Source organism: Onychostoma macrolepis, chromosome 01 (genome assembly GCF_012432095.1).
Source record: "Onychostoma macrolepis isolate SWU-2019 chromosome 01, ASM1243209v1, whole genome shotgun sequence".
Classification (NCBI taxonomy): Eukaryota; Metazoa; Chordata; class Actinopteri; order Cypriniformes; family Cyprinidae; genus Onychostoma; species Onychostoma macrolepis.
Window position 1 is genome coordinate 22,466,172 of NC_081155.1, and position 24,715 is coordinate 22,490,886.

The window sequence follows — 24,715 nt, forward strand, 5'->3', positions numbered from 1 at the left end:
CTCTCAAAGTCTTTGAAACCCTCCTGTATATTACAATAAAAATGTTATACTTTTTCTTCTTTTACGTTATGAAGTGGGGTTCTCTATTTGTAATTTACTCTTTTGAGGTAGGTTACGGATCCTCACTGCTGACACACACACACACACACACACACTTTTATTCTGTTTCGTGACCTTCCCTCTCCTAGACTTGATACGGGAACATAAAAAAAATACCACTACTAATAATAATCACAATTTTAAGGTCCAATTCTTGCTTTTAACAAGCATTAACTATGACTTTTGCCTCAAACTTCTAATTTTATTAATTATTTATTTTAAGAAGTTTAATTTTATTAAACTTCTATTTTAATTAATTATTAGTTAAGTAGTTGTTAAGTTAAGGTATTGGGAAGGATTAGTGATGTAGATTATGGTCATGCAGAATATGTGCTTTAAGTACTAATAAACAGCCAATGTGTTATTAATAGGCAATTAGTTAATAGTGAGAATTGGTCCCTTTACTAAAGTGTTCCCTAAATAATAATAAAGAGAATTTACATATAGTTGCCTTAAAGATTTTAATTTGTAACTTCAAAATGTATAAACGTTAGATGAGAATGATTTTAAAGCTGATATTTCAAGGTAAAATAATAATAATGGTATTTAAATATAGTTGCCTTAAAGGTTTTAATTTGTGATTTCAAAATTTATTTAAAAAGTCACTGTAATTAATGAAAAATTGATTGGAAATCCAATCAATAAAATCCTATATATATATATATATATATATATATATATATATATATATATATATATATATATATATAAATAAAGTAATGAAATTAACATTTAAGCAATAATTTTAAATGAATAAATCCAAGACTTCAAAATTAATTCAAAATGAATAAAATCTTTAATCGTCCATTCCAATGACTTCTCAAAGATTTTATTAATTTGCATGATTTGAACAGAACCAGTGTGTGGTTACTGAGAATATAGCAGCAATGTACTCTAGACTCTCTTCACAAATGCTTAACACCATTCAACACCTGCAAGTCTGCTGAATGTTTTATATATTGCCTCATAACAACGTGTCTTAAAGTTAATACACGACCCAGGCAGACACCCAAAAAGTTACTGCAGGAGTTCTAACGAAAATGTGCTCTTTACAACTGCAACATAAGAAAGACGTCATTCCTGAAGGTCAGTCATTTTTTGCCAGCAGCTTTTTAACAGATTGAATGACTTTAAATTGAATGAGTCTGATCACCTGCCACTGGGCATCACTCATTTTATAGGATGGAAAGTTAATGCATCTTTGTGTCTGGATCAGTACTATAGATCATTGCAATGGCCCCTGCCTGGAAAGTGTGAGACAGAGGAAATGTGTGTGTGTGTACAGGTGTAGAGTCGGAAATAGAGCTGAGAAAGTAGAGATGACAGAGAGAGAGAGAGAGAGAGCGCAGAGTTGTGTCGGCGTGTAGGAGGGAAGGAAAAGTTGGTGAGTGTGCGAGTCGGAGGCTAAACAATGACAGATGAAGACTTTGCGAGTGAGTGAATGCATGTGTGATTGAGTTAATAGCCTGAGGCTGAGAGCTTAAGTGAGACTTGGAGTGCGAGTGAAAGAATCAATGAGACAGCGAGAGAGTGTGTGCGGGAAAGGTTGAGCCAAAACCGGCCAAACTCACTTAAATTAATAGATTGGAACAAATTAATTACATACTATGGAAAGGAGGTGTGGATGAGCTTATAATACATGTTCTTCAGGGACAAGTGTGTTTACGTCTTACCTTTCCTCGGGTTTATTCTTCTCAGTTCCTACTAATCCAGGTTTCACCGGAGTAACTAAGGCAGGGGAGGCAGAATTCATCCATGAAGCTGTGGCAGTACATATCCTGCAGAACAAAAAAAATGCCACAAAGAATTTATACTGTACCATCCTTATAGAATAAAAGACGGCAATTTCGGAAATACTGTCAGTGAGTGGAAAAAATACAGCTTGTGTAGGATTGTAGTGATAGATTTTGTTAAATTCCACAAATTGCATAATTTTATGCTTATATGCTACTATTTGAAGAGGTAAATCATCCATTTATGGACATCAAACAAATAAATACACAACAGAGACAACAAAGAAGGGTTAAAAACAGACACACTCTGCAGCATTCCTCACACACAAACGCCTTCATCATTATTCCTCTTAGAGAGGCTGTGCTGCTCAGACAGTCTCACAATCTCAGATAGGGAGAGAGAAGTGAAGGTTATGAGGAAAACTGCCCAACGTCCCTAGGAATCTGAAGGATTTAGAAAATGCAAATAATGCAAATTAGCACTTTAGATCAAAAATAGCCGACAGCAGGATCAGGGAATGCAGGAGACGAACTGCGGAAGTCTACATTTAATGATAATAAATTAATGATAATTTAAATATCAATGTTGAAAACAGTTAAATAAATATGCCAAATATTTCTGCTGCTTTGCTGCTAAATATTTCTATGTAAACAATTTTTTCATGATTCTTTGATGAATGATTTCATGAAAGTTCAAAAGAACAACATTTATTTATATAAAAAATTCTGCAACATTATAAACATCTTTACTGTCACTTTTGATCAATTTAATGCATCCTTGCTTTAAAAAAAAGGTAACACTTTAGTATAGGGACCAATTCTCACTATAATCAAACTCAAACTAGTTGCTTATTAGACAGCTTATTATTAACATATTGGCTGTTTATTAGTACTTATAAAGCACACATTCTGCATGACCATATTCTACATAAATACTCAACAGAGCTTAACTTACTGTAAGCGCAAAACTACGTTTAACAGTTCAAACAAAGCCATACTCCTAATTAGATTCCGGAAACACTGGTTTGGAAACTCAAGAGCATGAAGACTCGAGAGAAATGTGTGTGTGCTGAAGGTGAAGGGAGTGAAGGACTTACAGGTACAGGAATAGTGGCAGCACAGGGGCAAATGAGGAGCAGTGTAGTCCAGCAGGAGAGACAGAGGAAAAGGGAAAGGGAGAGAACGAGATATATATGTACAGTATGTATAGAGAGAGAGAGAGATGCAGTGATTTATGACTCTGCAGTGGGTCTGTGAGTCCTCAGCTGCTGCACATCAGCATGAGACACCAGCAGCGCTGCAGTGCAGCAAATCCACTCATTAACCTCACACCAGCCACACAGACACACACACACACACACACACACACCTCACACCAGCCGTGTGAGTCCCAGCTAATACACCACAAACGCTGCTCCGTACACAACGTTCACGCTTACACACATTTCAAATCAAGGTTATGCTAATAGTGTTACATCAAACATCAGCTCTCACCAGGGTAACGAGTCACCACAAAAAAAAAAAAAAAAAAAAAAAAAGTGTTTACACACTCTTATCTGAATTGTCAAATTCTAAAGAAAAGCTAAATGAAGTGGAAAAAAATGATAAATTCAATATGGTTGCCCTGGCAACCAGCAGAACCACAGGAAAATGGTTTCGCTCCAAAAAAATGCTTTTACAATTACAACTAAGCCAAACCAAACCATCGCACTCATTTTGAACAATTAAAAATAGCACTAGGCACAGAATTGCATATTACGTCTTATTTTTTGATCCCCAAATAAGCATCTTATTTGAAAAGGCAAAATGTTTTTGCTCATTTTGCTTTCGCACAGGATGCGTTTGCAGTCCACGCCTGATCCGCGGCTGTTTACCACAAACACAAAATTTATCCATTATTTTGATTTCAAATCCAAACGTTGTTACTGAAAATGCTTTTTCAGCATTGTGATTCTCTTTTATCAAAGTACAGTAATACAATTTTTCATAGACATTCACATTTAAACTCTTTGTTTTCCTAAATCCACGAGTGCCATATTGCCTTGTTTATCTAAAAGTGCACTTTTCCTTGTTTTAAACCTAGCCAAAAAGCCATGTGTTGACTGTGAAACAGTAGACTTTAATTATATGAATTTATGGTGTAATTACTACATTTCCATGTCAATCCATGTTAATTTTTACCGCGAACAATGCGCTGTAATTCAGCACGTGCAGCACAGCAAAAATAGACTCCGTGTGGAAACAATCGCTGCATGACTGCTGCACACAGTTGCAGTTCGGTGTCATGAGAAATCGGGTCCGCTTAGGACCCCAAACGATCCCATTGGCTCAAATTACTTTTAATAGGTACTCTCTTTAGTGCCTGAAAACAATTCCTACAAAATCATTTAATGATAAATGCTGTTTAAACTACGTTATAATGATAATTAATGTCTGTATTCGTTAGCTTACTGTATGTACTAGCATAGCACACAGATACCTGACTAGCTGCATAGCTTATTTTATACAGGAATTTGCACTTATCCTACATGTGTTCACAATAATTTTTTTAATTATGTTATAAATTAAGTGTTAAATGTCAAATGTTTTATTTTATAAATAAAATTAATTAATGATTTATTTTTTTCACTAGAATGATTACTTTTATTTATTAATTAGCAGTTAATCAAGTGTAAGAAATGACATTCAATTTGTTTCATTATGCACTATTTTGTTCTATTATGCACTATATAGTAAGCCATACGTTTTTACATTAATATCTTTATGTATTTATTTAGGCAATGGGATCACTCGGGGTCCTAAGCGGACCCGATTTCAAGGGGGGACTTGATTTCTCATGACACTGGACCGCAACCGTGTGCAGTGTGAATCGCACAGCCGTAGTGTATATTGACATGCTGCATGAAGTAGCCTATGAGGATGCAGTTATATGCCCCCAAAATATGAGGGCAAAAATGCCCCGTATGGATTTTTGTCTTACAGTTCTATCATGATATAGTTTAGAATATCCACACAATTGCAAATGTGATATTGATTTTATACAATAGTTCAATAAACAAGAAGTTAATATTGTTACATTTACATCAAATATTGTCAGTAGTGTCTATTTTTCTCAGTGTTGCACACAAAAACAGTTCCAAACAAATCCACAGCAGAACTGCTGTGCATCTGTGAACAACAGTGCTGTTTTGTTACTGAATGCATCCACATTTTTTAAAAGAATCGCGTGAGCCAATGATTCAGTAACCCAATAATAAAGACCTGCTTCATCGCTGAATGAATTGGACATTTGAACGAATCGGTTGAATGAATGACTCACTCATTACGCATCACTTGCCACCACCTACTAGCAATTTGTTTCATATTTAGAGTATCATTTAATTTTTTCATATCAGAAAATCAGAAAAAAAACATTAAATCCTGTTTATAATTATTATCCAGTTATAAAAACGGAATTTACAGTTTAGCACGGAATGTCATGGAATTTGTCCAAATTTGGATGAATTAATCAAAAGTAGGTCATTTAAGTGTTTAAATCAAATCGCGACATGGACTAGTATCTGTAAATATATATGAATCCCCCATGTTCTGCGAGTCTCTGTGTGAATGAATGAATGGCAGAGACGCGTTTTTTTTTTCTTTTTTACTACACACACTGAAGCGCGCCTGACGCTTGCAGTGATTTCAGCATCTGCCGTCTCAATGACGACATAAATACATAAACAACATCTACAGAACTGCTCTGACAGTCACTTCACGAGCATTTTACCTTTTCACTTGAATAAAACCAGCGTCATATCATATAGCTACACTACACACAGAAATGTAAAAGTATTCACGGCAACCCGTCAAAATAAAAGTTTATCTTAAAGGCATTGTGCCAGAAATATATTACTATTATTTGGTAGAATGTATGTGATACTATACTGTTGAAAAAAAAATTAATATTTATTTTTAAAGAAATAAATCACATGATATTTCTTCCATATTTTAATTTTAATAGTAAATCCCCTTTATTTACCAAAAAAATAAAATGTGTTTAAATTTAATTAAAAGACAATTTAAATTTGGATGAAACTTTACTGCTTACTGTTTTTCAAACTTTTATTACTTGCAGAAAAACTTGAAACAATTTAAATAAGTATAAAGAATGGCATTGATTTTTGTACATTTTATTTTTGTTTGACTTTATTATTAAAAATAGTGTGTTTTTTAATTAGCATGTGGTACCGAAATTGGTTCCGAGAACCGTGGATTTTCACTGGTATCGGTACCGAATACTGAAATTTTGGTACCGTGACAACAATACTCAGCACATAATGTAAATAATTAAATTTTTAAAAAAAATTAATAGCTTGACAGCTCTAATTATAATACTATAGGAATTTAGGTGCTGTATTTGGTCACCATTTCAAAGTTTTTAAAACATTCCAACACTGATCTATGTATTGCAATTAATAATAATAATAATATTATTATTATATATATATATATATATATATATATATATATATATATATATATATATATATATATATATATATATATATATATATATATATATATATATATATATATATAATTAGTGCCGTCAATCGATTAAAAATATAAAATCGCGTTAATGACAGTCATGGGCTGTGATTAATCGCACATTTAAAATACTAGGATTTACCTGTAATTGTGTTGAAAAAGAAATGCATGAAACTAGTTTAAGGAAACAGAACCTCTCACACTTCCGCCAGGTATGAGACATAATCTTTATTATTCTTTTGTTTTTATTCAGCCATTATCAGCCTTTATACTGGCAATAAAACGTATACATTTCCACAACTATCATCAAACATATTTCTAAATAAATACAACAAAACATTTTCTTGCGACCTTACGTGAAGTATTATGACAAAATGCATTATGAAGAAGAATTGGACCTGTTCTGCAGCTGCATTAGAGCTAATATTAGCATCATGCTTCATAAGACAATTTATGAGATTAATAGTACACTTTTACTCAGAACTCACTTCAAACCACCATCGAGTGTTTGTAATAACTTCATTTTACGATCACATGTGGAAATTGGTCATTTACTGTTGTTAAAATATTCTATTTATAGCCTTTTATATCGCTGCACAAATTAGCATTTCAGATGTACAAATTCAATTTCAAGAAAATCACATACAGACCATATCTATCGTAATCGTGTGTTTATTATCTTATATAATCTATAGGGGCTGTTGTCATGTTTATTTCTGCTGTGTAAAAGCCTTAACATGTGCTCTGCTGAAACTCACGTTGTTTGTGATGTTACCACCTCTCCATTCTTAAGTTGCCAGGTATACATTTCAAGTATAATACACATTTGTAAAAGGATCTATTTAAATTTTTATTTGTCTATATACACTTTGGGCGGCCGCGGTACATTAAAAAAGTAGCCCAAAAAACCACAAACCACGGCTCTGTAATTTTTTTTCCCACGACTGTATTTTCAAAATAAACCACTTGTGCCGTTACCCTGGCAACACTGTGCTGTACCCTCATCACACAATGATAGATAACCTTCCACGCTGCGATGTCGGGAAGAAGTTGGGGTCAAACCTTATCAAGCGATTAATCTGCGGTAAAAAAATATTAACGCGTTAAATTTTTTTGATTAATCGCATGCGTTAACGTTGACACCCCTATTATTTATATTTATATATTTATTAATCATGCATATTCCCTAATATTTAACCATTGACTATAGCCATTTCACGTTACAGTATAATTGAGAGCTATCAATTTTAACATTAGACTTTAAAAAAAATAATAACTTCTAATTTAAATGAACTTAAAACAATCTTCACATAAACCCATTATAATAGTCATTTACCTGTGCCCTTCAGCAAGTAGGAAATATACAGAAATTATACAGAAGTTATCAAACACTACATTTTAAATTAAATATAGATGAATCCTTAAAGCTACAAAAGTTATTGATTTCCTCTTTTTCTTTTGCTCTTTGATTCACAGACATAACAGCAGCTAGTTTATTAAGTTATTTGGCTGCTATTACTTTAAGAGCTGCCGTTGCTGAACGTGACGCAGATCTGACACGTATGCTCGTAGTTTCATCCGCGCTTTAATATGAAATGATACAGGCTACAGAGTAGGGTTGGGCGATGTCAACAAAATTGGCATCGGACGATGTCTACAGTGAAACATCGCGATGTGGGGGGATGTGGTGCGCGTGAATCCGTATTCAGAAAGGCACGGAAAACAAATAGCAATTGCTAACGGTTGCCTGTTACATTACAGTACATAAAATTTCACTTACCACATAAACAGAGTAAGGAAAGATGACTGAGGACGATGGCGAATGATTTGCAGATCCTGAGCACCACTGACAAACATCTAATCTTGCAAAATGTGTGGTAAGTACTGCTGCTCCATAGTATAAACAGAGTACGTGCGATTGCGAATCTCGAAAGTGAACGGAACGGGACAGGAATATAGAATCTGAATAATTACAATTTGGAATCTTGGAATTTGGAAGCATGTCACGGGACACTGCTGTCACTTTTGTATGTATATATGCAAATACAGATTGATCTAGGGATAACACTTTTCCACATTATGCCAGGTATGGATATGCTGGATTAAAGAAACAGTCTGTGCTGAAACATACCTCTCTAAAAAGCCAAGAATACAATGAATGTCTCAATTACACAGTGATCATCACCTGTTAACATCTAAAACTTCATTAAGTGTGACAAAGCACAATTCAGCATTTATCTCGACTGGATTTCTACTAAAGCATCACTATGATCTGTGCTCTCCTGCTTCAAGGCCAGGGGCTGAGAGATTTACAGATAAACAGGTGACAACCTCGTGACATATGGACAGGAGTAACTCTGTAAGCGACAGCGCCCGGTAGAAGGGTAAACAAGGCGAACATCTCTCTGTGTCAATAGTGTTTACGGGGTAGGGCCGTGGCCACCTGTCCCTCGGACAAACAGCAGGCAGGATTTACAGGCGCACAGGGAGCCGCTTCCTCTGATGGCAGAGAGTGGGAAATGGCAGGGAGAGAAGCAGAGGGTTACATAAGACCAGCGCCGTCTGCGCACAGGACTGCAGGCCAAGAAGAGAGAGCAGCATGTGCTCAAAGAGTAAGAGTAACTCTAACATATAGGGGAAAAGGGGGAATATGAGCATGGGTAATTAAGCGATGAAGGAGAGGCAGGATCAAATGGTGATTGTGGTTAATGGAAATGAGTGAGAACAAAATCTATCCAAATTGGGAGAGGACTGGTGGAAACAGCGAACAGATGTGCGGACACAAAGTTTATTTCCAGGTGACTCTGCAGAATATGGTGGGCCCCTATTAGGATTCAACACAAGAGCCCCAGACAAACACACAGCATCTGAAGGGCTGTGAAAGAGCTGAGAAACCAGAGGCAAAACCTCTGGCAAATAACACTGGCACAGGATAAGACTCTCAGCCCAAGAACTAACTCAAGTTGACAAGCACAGGGTTGAGCTTAGAAACAGAACAAAATACCAACACACACACACAAAAGAAGAAGAAGAAAAAAACAACAACTCTAGAAGTGAATAAGGTAGAGCTGAAGGGATGGCCAGTTTATGGCTTCAATATAGATAGGGCTTTGTGGTAGTTTTCTGTAATCAAATTCAAATTATTATTTTAAACAGATAAAAATGTAAAATAGACTAAAACATGATACATCTGCCTATTACTGCTTTACTTCTGACCAGTGTTATTTATATATAGTTTTTATTAATATTTAAACTTTTATTTTTACACTTAATTTTAATTTTAGTTTAAAAAAAAAAAAAAAAAATACTATTTAGCTTTTTTATTTCATTTTAAATTTCAGTTTTATTTTTTTATGTAGTTCAAGTTAATTTTAATGCTTATTTCAGTTAGTTGCCAAGGAAACATTTCAAATTTTCCAGACAATAATTTTTTTTTTCCCATCCAATATTTGGCAACACTAGTTTAGGGACCAATTCTCACTATTAACTAGTTGCTTAATAACATGCATATTACTAGTATATTGGCGGTTTATTAGTATTTACAAATCACATATTAATGCCTTATTCTGCATGACCATATTTTAGATCCTTTAATCCCACCCCAACTTAATAACTTACTATTAATAAGCAGCAAATTCGTAGTTAATAGTTAGTTAATAGTGAGAATTGGTCCCCAAAACTAAAGTGTGACCTAATATTTCAATTTTATTTTAACTTTATTTCAATTATTTTATTTATTTATTTATTTTTTAGTTTTAGTTAACGATAATATCCCTGTTTCTTACTTGTTCAGCTGACAGGAGACTGGTAACCAGTTTAGAATTAACATGTTGAGATTTCATTGACACGTTATATGTAAGGTTTAATTTATTAAATAATCTACAAAAAATCTGTAAAATCTGTTTTTTTTGTAGCACAAACACACGCACACTTAATAGATTTCCTTCCCAAATTGCATTGACTTTTAAAATATGAGACACTAATGTTTCAGGAGTTCAGGACACAAAATAGCACGCATGCTTATTCGATAACTGTTTTAGTTCCTATTTGGATTTATGCATATGCTTTATTTTTTAAGAAAAACTGTTTTTTTTCCCCCCAAGGCATTATTAGATGCCAGTGTCTCCTATCTTACAAATTTAATTTAAAAAACAGTATCATAGCTATTAAACTATATATTGTTATGATTTTAAATCAGTATTTAAATTCAGAATGATGTAAATATAAAAAGGTGATAAAAGGCTGATTTTGTGGTTGTGCTTTAAAATGTAATTTTTATAATATTAATTCACATGATGAAGAATTTTGAAAGTCTGACAGTAATTAGTGTTGCATACTACTGTAAGGTGAACCCTGCCTTGTTTAAATGTTGGAAAATAATGAAAAATTTAGATAACTAATCAAAAAGTAAACAAATGTAATCAGTTACATTACATTAATAAAGTAATTGAAATAGTTACATTACTCACTACGTTTAAAATAGGGTAACTTGTTATCTGTAACCTATCACATTTCCAAAGTAACCTTCCCAACACTGTACAACATATGTGCATGTTATGACATATGTTTTGGAGAGAGGCAAGTCTTTGCTACATACCCGGTGCTATCTGGCAGGGATGTGCTAATGGTGGCGTGATGATTCTTAGATTTCTCGGGAGGCGTTCCAGAGGCGTTCGAAGACTGGGAGGAGACCGACTCATTACTGCCCACTGATGTCTCATCATTAACCAGGCCTGGACTCTCAGAGGATGGAGAGACTGTCAGAGCAAGGGAGCAAGCAGCAAGAGACAGAAAGAATGGTAAGGAAAACAAATAATGTCCAAAAGACAAAAAAAGCAAAAACATATGAATGCAAAAAGACAGAGAGAGAGAGAGAGAGAGTTCAGAACCATTCTTGACATCAATTCAGACTTTTGGATTGAATGAATGCGTTACGTGAATACTTCATAGATATGAGCTTGGTAAGTAGAAATGAGAAATGAGCTTGGTAAGTCTGTATGTATGTGGTCTGGTAAAACAAAAAAAACTGTTTAAAAAAAATTTAAGTTTCAAATTAGATGGTAGTTTAATCAAAATATTTAGAAAATGATATGAACATTTTCTAAGAAATGTATTATGATCCAACTAGTAAAATGTGTTAAGTTTTTTTTTTTTTTTTTAAACTGTCCTCATATTAGTTTTCACATTTAAGGTGTTTTAAACAAGCTTTTCAAGGGAAAAGAAAAACAAAAAAACTTGTGTAAGGATTTATATTGCACCTTCTTTAAAAACAAATATTGAGGTGATATTTTGATCCTTTTCTCATCCTCTCTCATTCTTCATGCCTTTGTAGAAATAAATTGACATGTTTTATTTTTGAAACTGACAGATCGTTATTGGTTTTAACACTCTTTTGTAGCCAACCAATGTGACTGCTGCCATTTACATTTAAAACCAAAAGTTTAAGAGGTAATATAAACAGATTGTGTTCTAACAAAAAAAAAATACTTGGATAAAAGTCAACTGTTCTATCCTGTTCTGTCCTATATCCTAATATTTTACTAATAGAAATTGTATAACGTATAGTATTTGGCTGGTAACACGATCACGTAAAGGTGGTCACACTTTTCACCTTAAGTTTTACATATCCCACACAAAACTAAAACCTGAAAATGCTGATGGTTTTGCTTTTTCATGAATCCATTATTAATGCACAAATTTACAGTTTTCCACTGTAGTGTGTTTATGTTGGCAGTGGCCACATCCCCTTTCTATAGTAACATCCCACAGCTGAGGGATCTCTCCTAAACAAATAACCAGTGTTTACTATCTTGTGTGGAAAAGTGTGGTTAGTCTGACCCTGAAAACTGCAGCGTTTTCGAAACCCAACACTTCTTGGAAAGCTTTGCGATGTGATAATTCACTTTGTGAAAAAGCCAATACTAGTTTGAGTACACCTGCACAGCTGTAGTGTAGAATACATAAAAACCTCATAACTGCTTAACTGAAAAGTGAAACTGGAGATACGGTCTGCTTTGTTCTGTACTATAAAAAAAAATCCACCGTTCAAAACCAAAGGATAATCCTGCATTGATCCCAGTCTGAAATCATTCCTGTTGGGTGGCGTATCAAACCCAAATAGAGAATTTAACACTGCGAGACACATTTCCAAGCAGTCCAGAGCCACCAGGGCATCAGTTATCCACCTAAATATGGACTGGCAAACTACATCCTGTAGCCCAGAGTGACAATGGGTAATCAGCATGTTTCAGCAGAGCATCACATCTGATTGCACAGTGTGCAGTAGTCTTACATAGCCATGAACCCTCACTGAGAGAAACGGTCAAACACCATGGGGAAATAAACTGCATAAGCACTGGAAAACATGGTGATTTTACCACCAGGATTATCCAACTGAACATTTCTATCTATGAATTGCTGCATCTCTTTAATATTAAAGAAAAAATAATAGCTTAATAATTTAGATATTATATATTGTGTCTCCAGGCTCTGCAGACTTTTTCCCAGTATTTTGGCATGTATGAGCGTCTGTTTTATTATCTTTATTTTTTCCTATATTATGCAATTATGTATTTGATGGCAAACACGTGACAACTATAATTCCTTGTGGTGTTTCCCTGACCTTACAGCGCTTAAAGCTGATTAGTCTCTCATACCTGTTTGAATATCCAGCACCTGCGGGTTGTATACAGCCAACGGGCGATTCTGCCGGCTGAGCCTCTTGGACTGTCTGGCTGGCGCAGAGAGGGGTGTAGCAGCTAAGGATGGAGAGCTGCTCGGAGCATCCCCGAATATCTAAAAGAACAAAAAGTTAGTGGGATTTGCTGGCTAGACTGCGTTGTGTGTGTAAAAATCAAAGTAAACAGTCTGTTTAGAGCCGCTGCCTGCGGAGAAATGATGATTATGCATGCGAGTGCGAATGTGTGGCTGTAAAAACAAATAAAGATTCAGGATTCTCTCAAGACCTGTATCTTAAAGAAACAGTCAATCCAAGCTCATGTATTTCAAAACCTGTATGACCTTCTGTCTTGAAACAAAATTCAAGCTGCTCTTTTCTATATAGTGCATGGTGATTATAACCGTTAAGCAATACGTTTAATACCAGATTTCCAGGGAATAAAGGTTTAATTTCATGCTGTTCCTCACTCAAAAGTAGTAATGCACCAAACTGATTCAAAAATTAAAAATAAGATGAAATGAAATAATTACAATTTAAAAAAAAAAAAAATAAAGTTATTATTTATTTTTAATTTTTTTCCCCCCAGATACACAAACTTTGGTAACACTTTATTTTAAGGTCTCTTAACTAGTTGCTAATTAGCATGCATATTAATAGAATATTAGCCGTTTATTAGTAGTAATTAAGTACATATTAATACCTTATTCTGCATGACCTTATTCTACATCCCTAATCCTACCCAATACCTAAACTTAACAACTACCTTACTAACTATTAATAAGCAGCAAATTAGGAATTTATTGAGGGAAAAGTCGTAGTTAATAGTTAATAAGTGTTCCCTATTCTAAAGTGTTACCCAAACTTTATATATTGGTACTCCAGCATTATTCTTGGTCACAGTGAAGTTGGCCAATTTTACCTAAAAAGATACTGACACAATCAAAATTCATCATTGAGAAGTGCTAATTAAAAGTCATTGTTCTGATCAATTTCAGCCCTCCAAAACTCTCTTTTTTTTGTGCAAAATTTTTGTGCATCACTATTCAAAAGATATCATTTTAGAACACTTGAAATATAGCACACAATATATGTTTGGAATACGTGCACATTTGCACCCTTTTATTATACATTTTGCACTTTTTAAAGCTTGAAGGCCATGATGCAACAAGTCGAGATCGGTCAATGTAAGGCCAGTGTCTGTTGGCCTACTTTTTGCAGTGTTTTCTGCACCACTGGCAGTAATTGGACCACAGTCAGCAGTTTTTTAGCGGATTGAGCATGTTGAATCACCGATGGAGCCCGACGTCGAGCGAAATCATTATTATTTGCAGTTAAGAATAGCGAACCAAAAAAACGAAGCCAGCAAACAATAAAGATGCTGCTTTGTTAATTTGTGTATCTGCAGTCCTAACTCTTCCAGTTTCCCTTTTTTGAATGACAAATACAGACTACTGCCACCTGCTGGTATGGGGAGTTATTTCCTCTTATGCAGCTCAGAGCATATGCTAGTTGGCTATATTCTTTGTGGTGTGTACAAGTACAACTTTTTTGGCCTAGGCACTGCAAGGCCTTAATAACCCCTGATCACCATTTACTTGCACTGTATGAAGCAAGTATAGAAAGAGAGCAATGTAAAAGTTCTTCAAAACTTCTCCTTTAGTGTTCCATGGAAAAAGGAGGGTAAAACATTTCTGAAAATGAGTGAATCCTAATAAAATCTACATATCCCTAAATAAGAGGTGCCTGCAAACTCATTAATAGCATGCTAATAAAACAGAGCTCTCATGAGAGTTAAGCCTAAATAAGAGACCCCCAGGCATGTTGCCCAGTTCATTGAGAGACACTCAAACTGATGTGCATCTGAATGAGTGGCAGCTATTCAGTGACAACACAGGAAACATGTTTTCATAATAGCATCGGCTTCATTATAGTCACACAGTGTTTATATTTGAACCCCAGACGGCCGGTGTGAGTGACGGAGGTTAACAGAAGTGTGGAAGTCTCGACAGGGATGAACAAAGGAATGAGAGAGCTGGTAGAAGGGATAGAAATCTGATACTGCTGTGAAATTCTGCAGACGACAGCAAAGCCTTCTCTCTCTCTTTTTCCATCTCAGTCTTTGCCCATTCCGCTCTCTCATTCTCTCAGACTTTCTCCATCCAGCCCTGCCTCTCTCTTGTTACCCTCTCACCCCTCTCTCTCTCTTTGCCCTCGCTCTGCACACTTTTCCCCCCTCGTTTCTTCTTTGTCTCGCAACTTTTCCAACTTCTTTCTCTCTCTCTCTATCTCTCTCTACAGATGGACCTGAATGCAAAACACTGTCTGTTGAGTGCATCTGGGGGTATCAGCAGTCTGGAGAGGAGCTAATCAGTCTGCTGCTCTGCAGAGTCATTCCTTCTCCTGAATCTCAACGCTTCGCTCACTTATTTCAACTTACATCAAAACAACATCAAGGTCATACGCAATATCATTTTGTCTAGGAATGCTGTATATTAAACAATCTGCTTGTCTACGTAATTTTGGAAATTGCACAGTTGCACAGTTCAAATTGCACAGTTGTTCTGTTGTTCAGTTTTTAAGTTCATAATAATAATTATTATTATTATTTTATATAAAGTTTCTATTTTGTAAACACCTTTCCTATAGCCCAAGGTCATTTTGCGAAAGAAAATATCAAATAGTAAAAATCAAATCAGCCAAAGTGATTAATGGATCCCAGTGTTTATTTTTAATTACTGAACTGAAATATGATCATCGGGCACAACATTGCGCATAGTATGAAAGTAATTCATCAGCCTGTTTCAAATGTAGGCTAAATAATTTACAGATTATAAAATAATCTCATTCTTTCTCCTTTTGTCCCTCAGAATGAACCCCATTTTAGGATTAACCAGATTACTGTCATCTAAAGCTGATTAAATCGTCATTTTAACCTGTATTTTAGCCAAATGAGTATGGCGGTCCAACTGTGAGCCTTCAGAAAGAACAGCTAACTGAGTAGTGGCCAGTCAAAACACACATGGCTCCCCCTCCTGGCTGTAGAGAGAAGTACACCAACCTCAGCATGGCAAGACCTTGTAGAAAAGTTCAAAATCAAATAAACAGATTTCACTCACTATCTGCTTTCTATAATGTGATACTCTCTGAGGTGCTAGTGGTGTCTTTAAACCTTGAGAGCTGCCAACCTAGACAGCACTTTTGACAGCTCACTAGGTTTTTGAGATGTGGCCACCAGTGAGAAGTCTCACCTTTTCATGCTGTTCTATGAGAATCTCCACCACAATGTTCTGGAATTTAAGGTCCATAATGGCTGCCACCGTTTCTTCCTGCGGCCTCATGAGCGTGGGGCCAAACACTACACCGAGGTTTGCCACTGTCATCAGGTTCTGTTTGCTGTTGGCAGCAACACTACACAGAAAAAAAAAAGTTATGATTAAATTACTTGAAAGATTGAAAAAAAAGATTGACATTACTGATGAAAGACAGCAAGAACATTTTATTGCATTGTATTTGCATTTGATTGTAAAACTAGATGCAGTTAACCTTCCACTACAAAGTTTCTTCAGAGATAAAGCCCTCAGTCTCACTGCAATGTATCTCTGCTGAATTTACTCTAGTTGTTAATTATAGAAAAAATAAAAAAATAAATAAAAAAAAACTTTCATAAAGGAGGAGAGGGTTGGCAGCATGTCAAAAACCTGAAAACAAGATATTTAAGTTTTAAATTTAGTAATTAAAAGATCACAGAGGTGAAAATTAAAACCTGCATGCTGAATGACTCCGATTTACTTACTTTTTTTTTTTTTTTTTCAACCTTTTGGCTATCAGCCTGACAGATGGAGAATTTTTAGTCAGACTTCATTACTTATCATACATGCAAGTCAATTTGTAAAATATCTAAAATAGTAACTTTACCACCCTCTGGACGAAGAAAAAAAAAAAGGTCATGATGAAAGCAGTCTAGATGTTTTTATGCTTTGCTCTTTGGATCATTTGACATGGAACCTGTTGCACTTTTCTCCCTTTAGTTTGGTTCATGTAGGTATACACTGTATGAATTACATTCTGCTCAAACAACACATTTAGAGTATAATAGAGTTTAAAAGTTTTAAGTCAGTAATTTACACTTTTATTCAGCAAGGACACAAGACATTTCCCCAAAAATATTAAGCAGCACAAATGTTTTCATCACTGATAATAAGAAATGTTTCTTGAGCAGCAAATCAGTGTATTACAATGATTTCTTGTTAGAAGGATCATGTGACACCGAAGACTGGATTAATGGCTGCTGAAAAAACAAACAAAAAAAAAAACATTTGAAATGTATAAAAATAGAAAATGATTATATCAAATTGTATTAATATTTCACAATATTACTTTTTTTTTTTTTTTTTTTTTACACTATTTTTGGTCAAACAAATGCAACCTTGGTGAACGCAAAAGACTTCTTTCAGAAACATTACAAAATCTTTCTGACCTCAAACTTTTCAACTGTACTATAAACCTAATAGAGCTTTGGTGTTACTATAATTCATAATCAAATTGCAATTCTTCCTCTGCAAACGGCTATTAATGCCTATTTTCAGAAACAGGTGATACTCGTTTGAAAATTCAGAAATGGGGGGAAAAAAGGCAGCATATTAACATTTTAGAGAACTTGCTATTATGTAACTTTAATAACAAATTTTGGTCCAAACACTTTTGTCTGTTTCAGAACAACACAAACAAACTACAGGTCTCAAAAAGTCAGATTACCACTTTTAAAGGGTGCACTTTGAAATAAATACGCCACACACATAACAATTAATCACCTCTCTAATTCCAATTCAGAAAACATGGCAACATTAGGCTTTTTACTCTCCATCTCTGATGGGTCTGCAACTGCGCCAACTCCTAAAGCATTTTGCGAGGGCTGGAGTGGATGGAAGAGGAATTTAGTGGCGGATAACCTGAATTTAATTTCCAATTGCACATCCTTGGCTGCCAGCAAATCCCACTCTATATTTTGAGGAGACGCGTCTGCCCAGTCACTGATTGCCGGAGGTTAGGGAGATTATGCGCTTATCTTCAATTTGCTTACATTCACATTATATAAAAAGTGAGGCCTGAGGTAAAGCCTTGTAATGATAGCTAACATTATTTAGAAATCTCTAACCCGATCTAATCTCTTACAGAAAGCTGTTGCATAACTCTCTTCTCTAAGTGGGCAGTTTCTGGATGGAGAGGAGAGGAGAGGAGAGGGGCAGGGCTTGTTTTCTCTAGAAAAAAGTTTTGATCTAGATAACAGCATGGAGGGTATGAAAGTCCATGTGGAGTTTTCTCTCTTCTCTCCAGAGTGCTGTCTGTCCGTTTGCTCTGTTGCTCAGCAACTGAGGTAGCCTACGGACGTTTCTAAGGGTGCTGCCTGTAGGAAGGTGTGTGTTTGTGTACTGATGGTAAGAGGGAGAAAGTTGGAAATAATGATAGAAAATAGTGGCTGACGGCCGAGAGAAGTAAAAAGGTTGGAGAAAGAAAACAGAGAAATGTACACACAAAAAATTGTGTATACAGATAGAAAGATAGAGAAAAACCAGTTTCCACTCACTTGGCAAGATGCTTGGTAACCAGACTGAGCACTAATCTGTTCCTCTCTGGCAGTTTATGAACCAGGCAGTGAATGGCCTGAACTCTAGATTCTGGAGTAGCGCTCTCTGCGTAGACAAAAACACACACACACAAAAAAATAAATAACACAGGGTGTAATAGTGTAGGCCGGTGAGGTGTAGTGGTTAAAGTCCAGGGCTGTTCAACTGCAGGCTGCTCCAGGAGAACTTGAATATAATACGTTTCTGTACACGTGGCCCTCATAAAAACTAAAGAACTAATTAGTAAATCTTCTGCCTTTGTATATGTAGCATTAATAGGCTTGCCACTATTGACTTATAGCACCTCCCAGACCTATGACAACCTCCGCTAACACATCTCTGCTGATGTCATTTTTATCATTTGAAAGTCCTTCACTGAAATTTAATTCAGTGATACTTTCTGCAAGCATTAAACCCCACCTTAAGAGTTTCACAAATCATAAGCAGTTCTCTCACCGACATGCACATATTCAAAGTTTATGGCATTTGTCAAGTAATTGATTGGGTATTGCTTGATTATCGTCTAAGCAAGGACAAAGACCTTACTTGCAGGGACGATGAACTCCTTATACAGCTCGTATGTCATTAGCGGCTCTGGAAGGCTCCTTGAGAGAGAGAGAGGGAGAGATTTATCGGCTTTATTGGGCATTATTATATACACAACACTATGATTAATGTGGCTGATCACTGCAAGAAATTAGATGAGCACACAAACACACACATACACTGTGATAACCAAGTTCATCTGAAGGTACTTTCGCTCAGTTTTTGGCACATGTCCCAGCACTGTTAGCCCAAAATGAGCCCAGCACACCAATATCATTCATACTCGTAGAGGAGTACAAGCTCAAAACACACACATACACTCTGCTGCTGCTGCGTTACAAAAGCTGCCTTGTGCTATTCTATTGTGACACATCAATTACAAAAATTAATTAAAAGCAATGTTAATTAAATGTTGAATAAAACTGCATACAATTATATTTTGTCACTGAAAAGAATGTCCCACTGTGAATCTGACAAATCATTAAAAAACTCTGACATATTTCACATGAACTCATTTATTCTTGATACTTTTATTTGAGATTCAATTCAATTCATAAATGAAGAGGCCCATATGTTTCTTTCTAAGGGTTCACACATGAATTTAGCTTTACACTAAAGTCTCTTTTGAAATGAGCAAATTAAGGTTAAGGATGAATGGGCATGATGTATTCTGTCAAATTACAATTAGTGCAAGGAACATTCTCTCTCTCACACACACACACACACACACACACACACACACACACACACACACACACACACACACACACACACAAACTATGCTGTTTATTATCTGCAAGCAGAAACAGAAAGCAGAAAGTTGAAACTCACCTCAGGTAAAGTTTTAAAGCACTGGTGATGGTTTTGACATCCCAGTCCTCACTGGCTGCTAAATCTATTTCACTGCTCTTCTCATCTACCGATCACAAAACAAAGAATTCAAGTTCAAATGATCTTTAAAAACTATAATGGTGGTATAAATAATGCCATATTTGTATGTCTGTCACTATTTATTTTTTTTCAATAATATTAGAAATGATTTAAGTCTTAAATTGTAATAATAAACACTGCTGTTCAAAAGTTTTGGGCCAGTATTTTTTTTTCCAAAAGGAGTCTCTTATGCTCAATAAGGCTGCATTTATTTAATCAAAATACAGTAAAAACTGTAATATTCTGAAATATTGTTAAAATTGAAATGAACTGTCTGTTTGATCTATTTGCATACATATTTACATATAATCTTACTGACCCCAAACTTTTAAATGGTAGAGTATTTTGAAATGGTTGGGACAACTGAAAAATTGTACAATTAAAAAAAAAAAAAGCACAAAACGCATTTGAAAGGTGCAGAAATAAATAATGAACTCATGGTAAAACTTAAGATGGTTATAATGTTGCCTTATTAGGGTCCTGATTAGGACTTGGATTAGGACAGTATAGATCCAAGACTAATGAGAAAAACAAAGAAAGCAAGATGGGTAAAAAGGTCTGAGGCCAGGGAGTGGACGATATGAAGGGCAGACATCATTTTGTTGTAGCACTGCTCACATAAATCTGGATCTGTAAATACTTTCCTGATGGACAAAGAGTACGCAAATATATAATGCGTAAAACAATCTGCTTTGAGTTTGTAACTCCGGGCTTTGACACTTTTGAAGAATTCAACCAAAGCACTGACAATCACCTCGCTGTCTGGTTAGCTGTAACCATGGTAATGTCTGAGTGAGTTTTAATAGAACACAATAGACAATCAGAAAAGTCTAAGGTCACATATGTACTAAATTTTAGCCATTTAAGTCAATTCAAAGTCAAAATGAAAAACAAAGGCAGTTTGAACCGTTTTGTGCTATTTTCATGCAAAAGCTTAAACCTGAAGTCCAATGGTATTCAGCCACGTTGCTGAATTCAGCCTGCTCTGACCCGTTTCAAACTCCCTGACAAACATGCCTATAATGACGATGGGACGCCACTATTTAATACTCCACTGAGAAACTGAAGTGTGTTTACATATTCTAATAGAGTCCAATGTTGACAGCAACAGCAGAGAGGAAATTGCCAGAGAAACTAACATTTCATCTTTCACTGTTCTGCTTTCTTTTAAAGAACTGATGTTCATTACCCTCACCTCAACCCTCAGACAGCTCTGAATAGACATGTACAAACACTACTGTTTAAAAGGTTGGAGTCTGTACATTTTTTTTAATGTTTTTATGTTAACAAATCTTTCAGAAATCTGCCTTTATTTGATCAAAAATACAGTAAAAGCAGCAATGCAGTACTATTTAAAATAAATGTTACCTATCTGAATATATTTTAAAATGTAATTTATTCCTGTGATGGCAAAGCTGAATTTTCATCAGCCCTTACTCCAGTCTTCAGTGTCACAGGATCCTTCAGAAATAATTATAATATGCTGATATGATGCACAAGAAATAATTCTTCTTATTAATGCAATTAATATTTTTGGGAAACTTTCTTTTATGACTTGGGGGTAAAAAAAAAAAAAAAAAAAAAAAACTGTATTTATTTTTATAAATGTCCATTATTAATATGGACTGTTAAATGTGTTAAAAATGAAAACAAATATAGCAGCATTTTTTCCCCTCCTCAAGTTCCTGAGGCTAAGCTCATACTTTTTACTTAACTTCCTTTGCCTAAAGTTGCATTCTATATTCATGCTACTGACAAGCAATAAAGTGGTTTGAACACTCTAAATAAAGGAAAAACGAAATGTGACTGTGATTATGAACACTATGAAATGTGATTATTTTGTTTAAATTAGAAATTATTATAAGCCTGATCATGTTCTGCAAATGTTGTTAATAAATGCCAACAATCGCATGGCCTCTCATGACTTACTGCTTAATTAAAATGACATGCTTAACTACCTGAGTCCTCAACCTGTGTCCCTGTGAGCACAATAGATCCTCAAGAGTTGTGAGCACATCACAGCTCCAATACAGACATCTTATTAGCACTCTGTGCTTTCATCTTAACACTCAATTTGCATTCTACTGACATCTCAATACAACATAATACATGCTCATCCTCCTGAGTCACTTCGGTGAGAAAAAGTCTGTCAAGAAAACAAACACAGCTTTTAATTTAGTACTACGATTATATCGCTCTGGAAATTAACGTATGGAATTTTGTTTGGTCATTCCACTCTGATCTGTTCTTACAATTCTTTACGTAATAACCATATAGACTTTAAATAAAGAGAATGCCTGGACATAATCCAACAACTGCAGAGCCTGTGAATGAGTGCTCTGAATTTGAAAATGAGATGGATAGTTGGTTGTGCTCTGGATATTTGGCAGGTTTTAAGTTCATGAGCCAACTACAAGGGCTCAGGCTGTTCTCAGATGAGGACAGTGGATCCATATAGAGTGTTAATGGCTATTAGACCCTAGAGTGGCTGAGTTCATGTAGCAGCAGGGGCTCAGGCAGCCTGCCGACTCGACACAGCGTTTAGCATTCAGAGCAGAGTGATTCCAGCTCATGCTACGACTGCAGGAGAGCAAGCAAAATCAAGAAAGAAAGAAAGAAAACTGAGAATGGGACAGGATAACAGAGCATGAGATGGTGATCAGTGTGTGTTGGGTTTTTGGGAGAGGCGAAATAGGATCAAGGAAAAGTGAGAGTGAGTGAGAGAGTGAGAGTGAGAGTGAGAGCGAGAGCGAGAGCGAGAGAGAGAGAGAGAGAGAGAGAGAGAGAGAGAGAGAGAGAGCGAGAGAGCGAGAGAGGAAATCTGGTTGCCTGCCTGAAGTAACGGAGTCAGGTGTCACCTAAAGGACAGGACAAAGGGACGTACAGACAGACACCAGACAAGATGAATGTCTGAATGCCAATGAGACTCAACAGGACACCGGCTCTAGATACAATTATAGGGCTTCAAAGTAAATCACCTAAATCTGAGGAACATTTACAGAGCAATCAAATAAGGCTGAACTTACCAATCATTAAAATGAGAAGCTTCTGTACTTTTGAACTGACCCCGACAACTCTGTAAAGACCTTGATCATTAATACCTGTGAAAATAAAAACATGTTTTGTAATAGCAGTTAGGTACTCTATTCACATCCCAGCTGATCTGGGAAACGAAACACGAGCACACTAAGCTTCTCCTGTATTATCCTGAACAAAGCACAACAGGTTGTTGTTGTGGGCTGAGAAAAACTGCTAGATCATTCTGCCCTCTAGTGTTCAAAAGGTGTTACTGCACTGTGTGAACTATTGAAGGTTGAGCAGACTTTTTTTCTTTTCTTTTTTTTTTTTTTTTCCTGACAGACAATATTAATCCTGCCTGAAACATTTTGCTCTCCTTTATTTTGTATATGACTTTTTCGTATATTATAACATGTAGAGGTACCTCTGGTTTCAATGGCATTTATTGAATTTTTCACAAAGCATATTCCCACGTCATCCAACTGGGCATCAACTATGGAAATACACAAATATCATAAATATCATCACAATTTATGTACCAGCAATAAATACAAACATACAAGTAATAACATTTTTTACGAACAGGCACTACAACTGAAGGTAAACTTGAAGCTCTGATATTAATTTGAGTTTACTTACTTCCTCTTTCTCGTGAATGTGTCCGGTTGAGATACTGCATCTGTGTGTGTGAGATAAACATCAGAAAACACAAACCAGACCAGCATAAAACACACTACACCAAACAGAACAGAATTTATATACCAAACAAGACACCATATATGATCATTAAAACACTTTGAAGTATACACTACTGTTCAAAAGTTCGAAGTCAGTAGGGTTTTTGCTCATCAAAAAGATATTGATATTGTGAAATATTATTACAATTTTAAAGTAAATATTTTCTATTTGAATACATTTTAAAGTGTAATTTATTCCCGTCAAGGCAAAGCTGAATTTAGCATCATTACTCCAGTATTCATTGTCACATGATCCTTCAGAAACCATTCTAATTAACTGCTTTGGTGCTCAGTAATAGTAATAATTACAATAATAATAATAATAATAATAATAATAGTTTAAATGTTTGATAAATAAAAAAAAGTTCAAAAGTCTTTTGAAACTATGTAAAAGTTTTTACTGTTACTTTTGATTATTTTTAATGCTTGCTGAATAAAATGATTCATTTCTTCTTAATGACTTAAGTGCTGACTGCAAACGTTTGAACAGTAGTATAGCTCTAATATGTAATAAAAGCTATCTTTCCAAAAGTTATCCCGTTTTGTCTACTGAGAATCACAGAATTGTTTTCATTGAGTGGTTGGAAGCTGAAGTGAAGGATTGACGCACCGGCTCCTTTCCTCCCATCGCTTGCATCCAGAATCTGTGGTCATCTTCTGAGACTGCCTGGACTGTCAGTACTGTGATCGGTCTAGAAAACAAACAACCACACAACATGCAAAATAAAACTCCACTTTTTTTATTGCAGAATGCTGGTTTTATTGTATATGATTTGTGTTTGAACATCTATTTAATTGTTTTATCAATATGTAATGACA

At 35.4% G+C, this 24,715-nt stretch overlaps 1 protein-coding gene across 3 annotated transcripts in view; it reads right to left on the reverse strand.

Moving 5' to 3' along the window:
- arhgap10 (Rho GTPase activating protein 10) overlaps window positions 1-24,715 on the reverse strand; it is a 67,160-nt gene that overhangs the window by 5,050 nt on the left and 37,395 nt on the right. For all 3 annotated transcript variants that reach the window (XM_058778830.1, XM_058778822.1, XM_058778836.1), the window contains exons 11-21: window positions 24,507-24,588; window positions 23,799-23,838; window positions 23,584-23,652; window positions 23,168-23,242; window positions 20,043-20,127; window positions 19,212-19,270; window positions 18,626-18,731; window positions 16,290-16,449; window positions 13,019-13,157; window positions 10,960-11,119; window positions 1,773-1,877 (exon numbers count right to left, since the gene is read on the reverse strand). In XM_058778830.1, coding sequence (XP_058634813.1) covers window positions 1,773-1,877; window positions 10,960-11,119; window positions 13,019-13,157; window positions 16,290-16,449; window positions 18,626-18,731; window positions 19,212-19,270; window positions 20,043-20,127; window positions 23,168-23,242; window positions 23,584-23,652; window positions 23,799-23,838; window positions 24,507-24,588 — 1,080 coding nt within the window. The remainder of the gene's footprint in view (window positions 1-1,772; window positions 1,878-10,959; window positions 11,120-13,018; window positions 13,158-16,289; window positions 16,450-18,625; window positions 18,732-19,211; window positions 19,271-20,042; window positions 20,128-23,167; window positions 23,243-23,583; window positions 23,653-23,798; window positions 23,839-24,506; window positions 24,589-24,715) is intronic.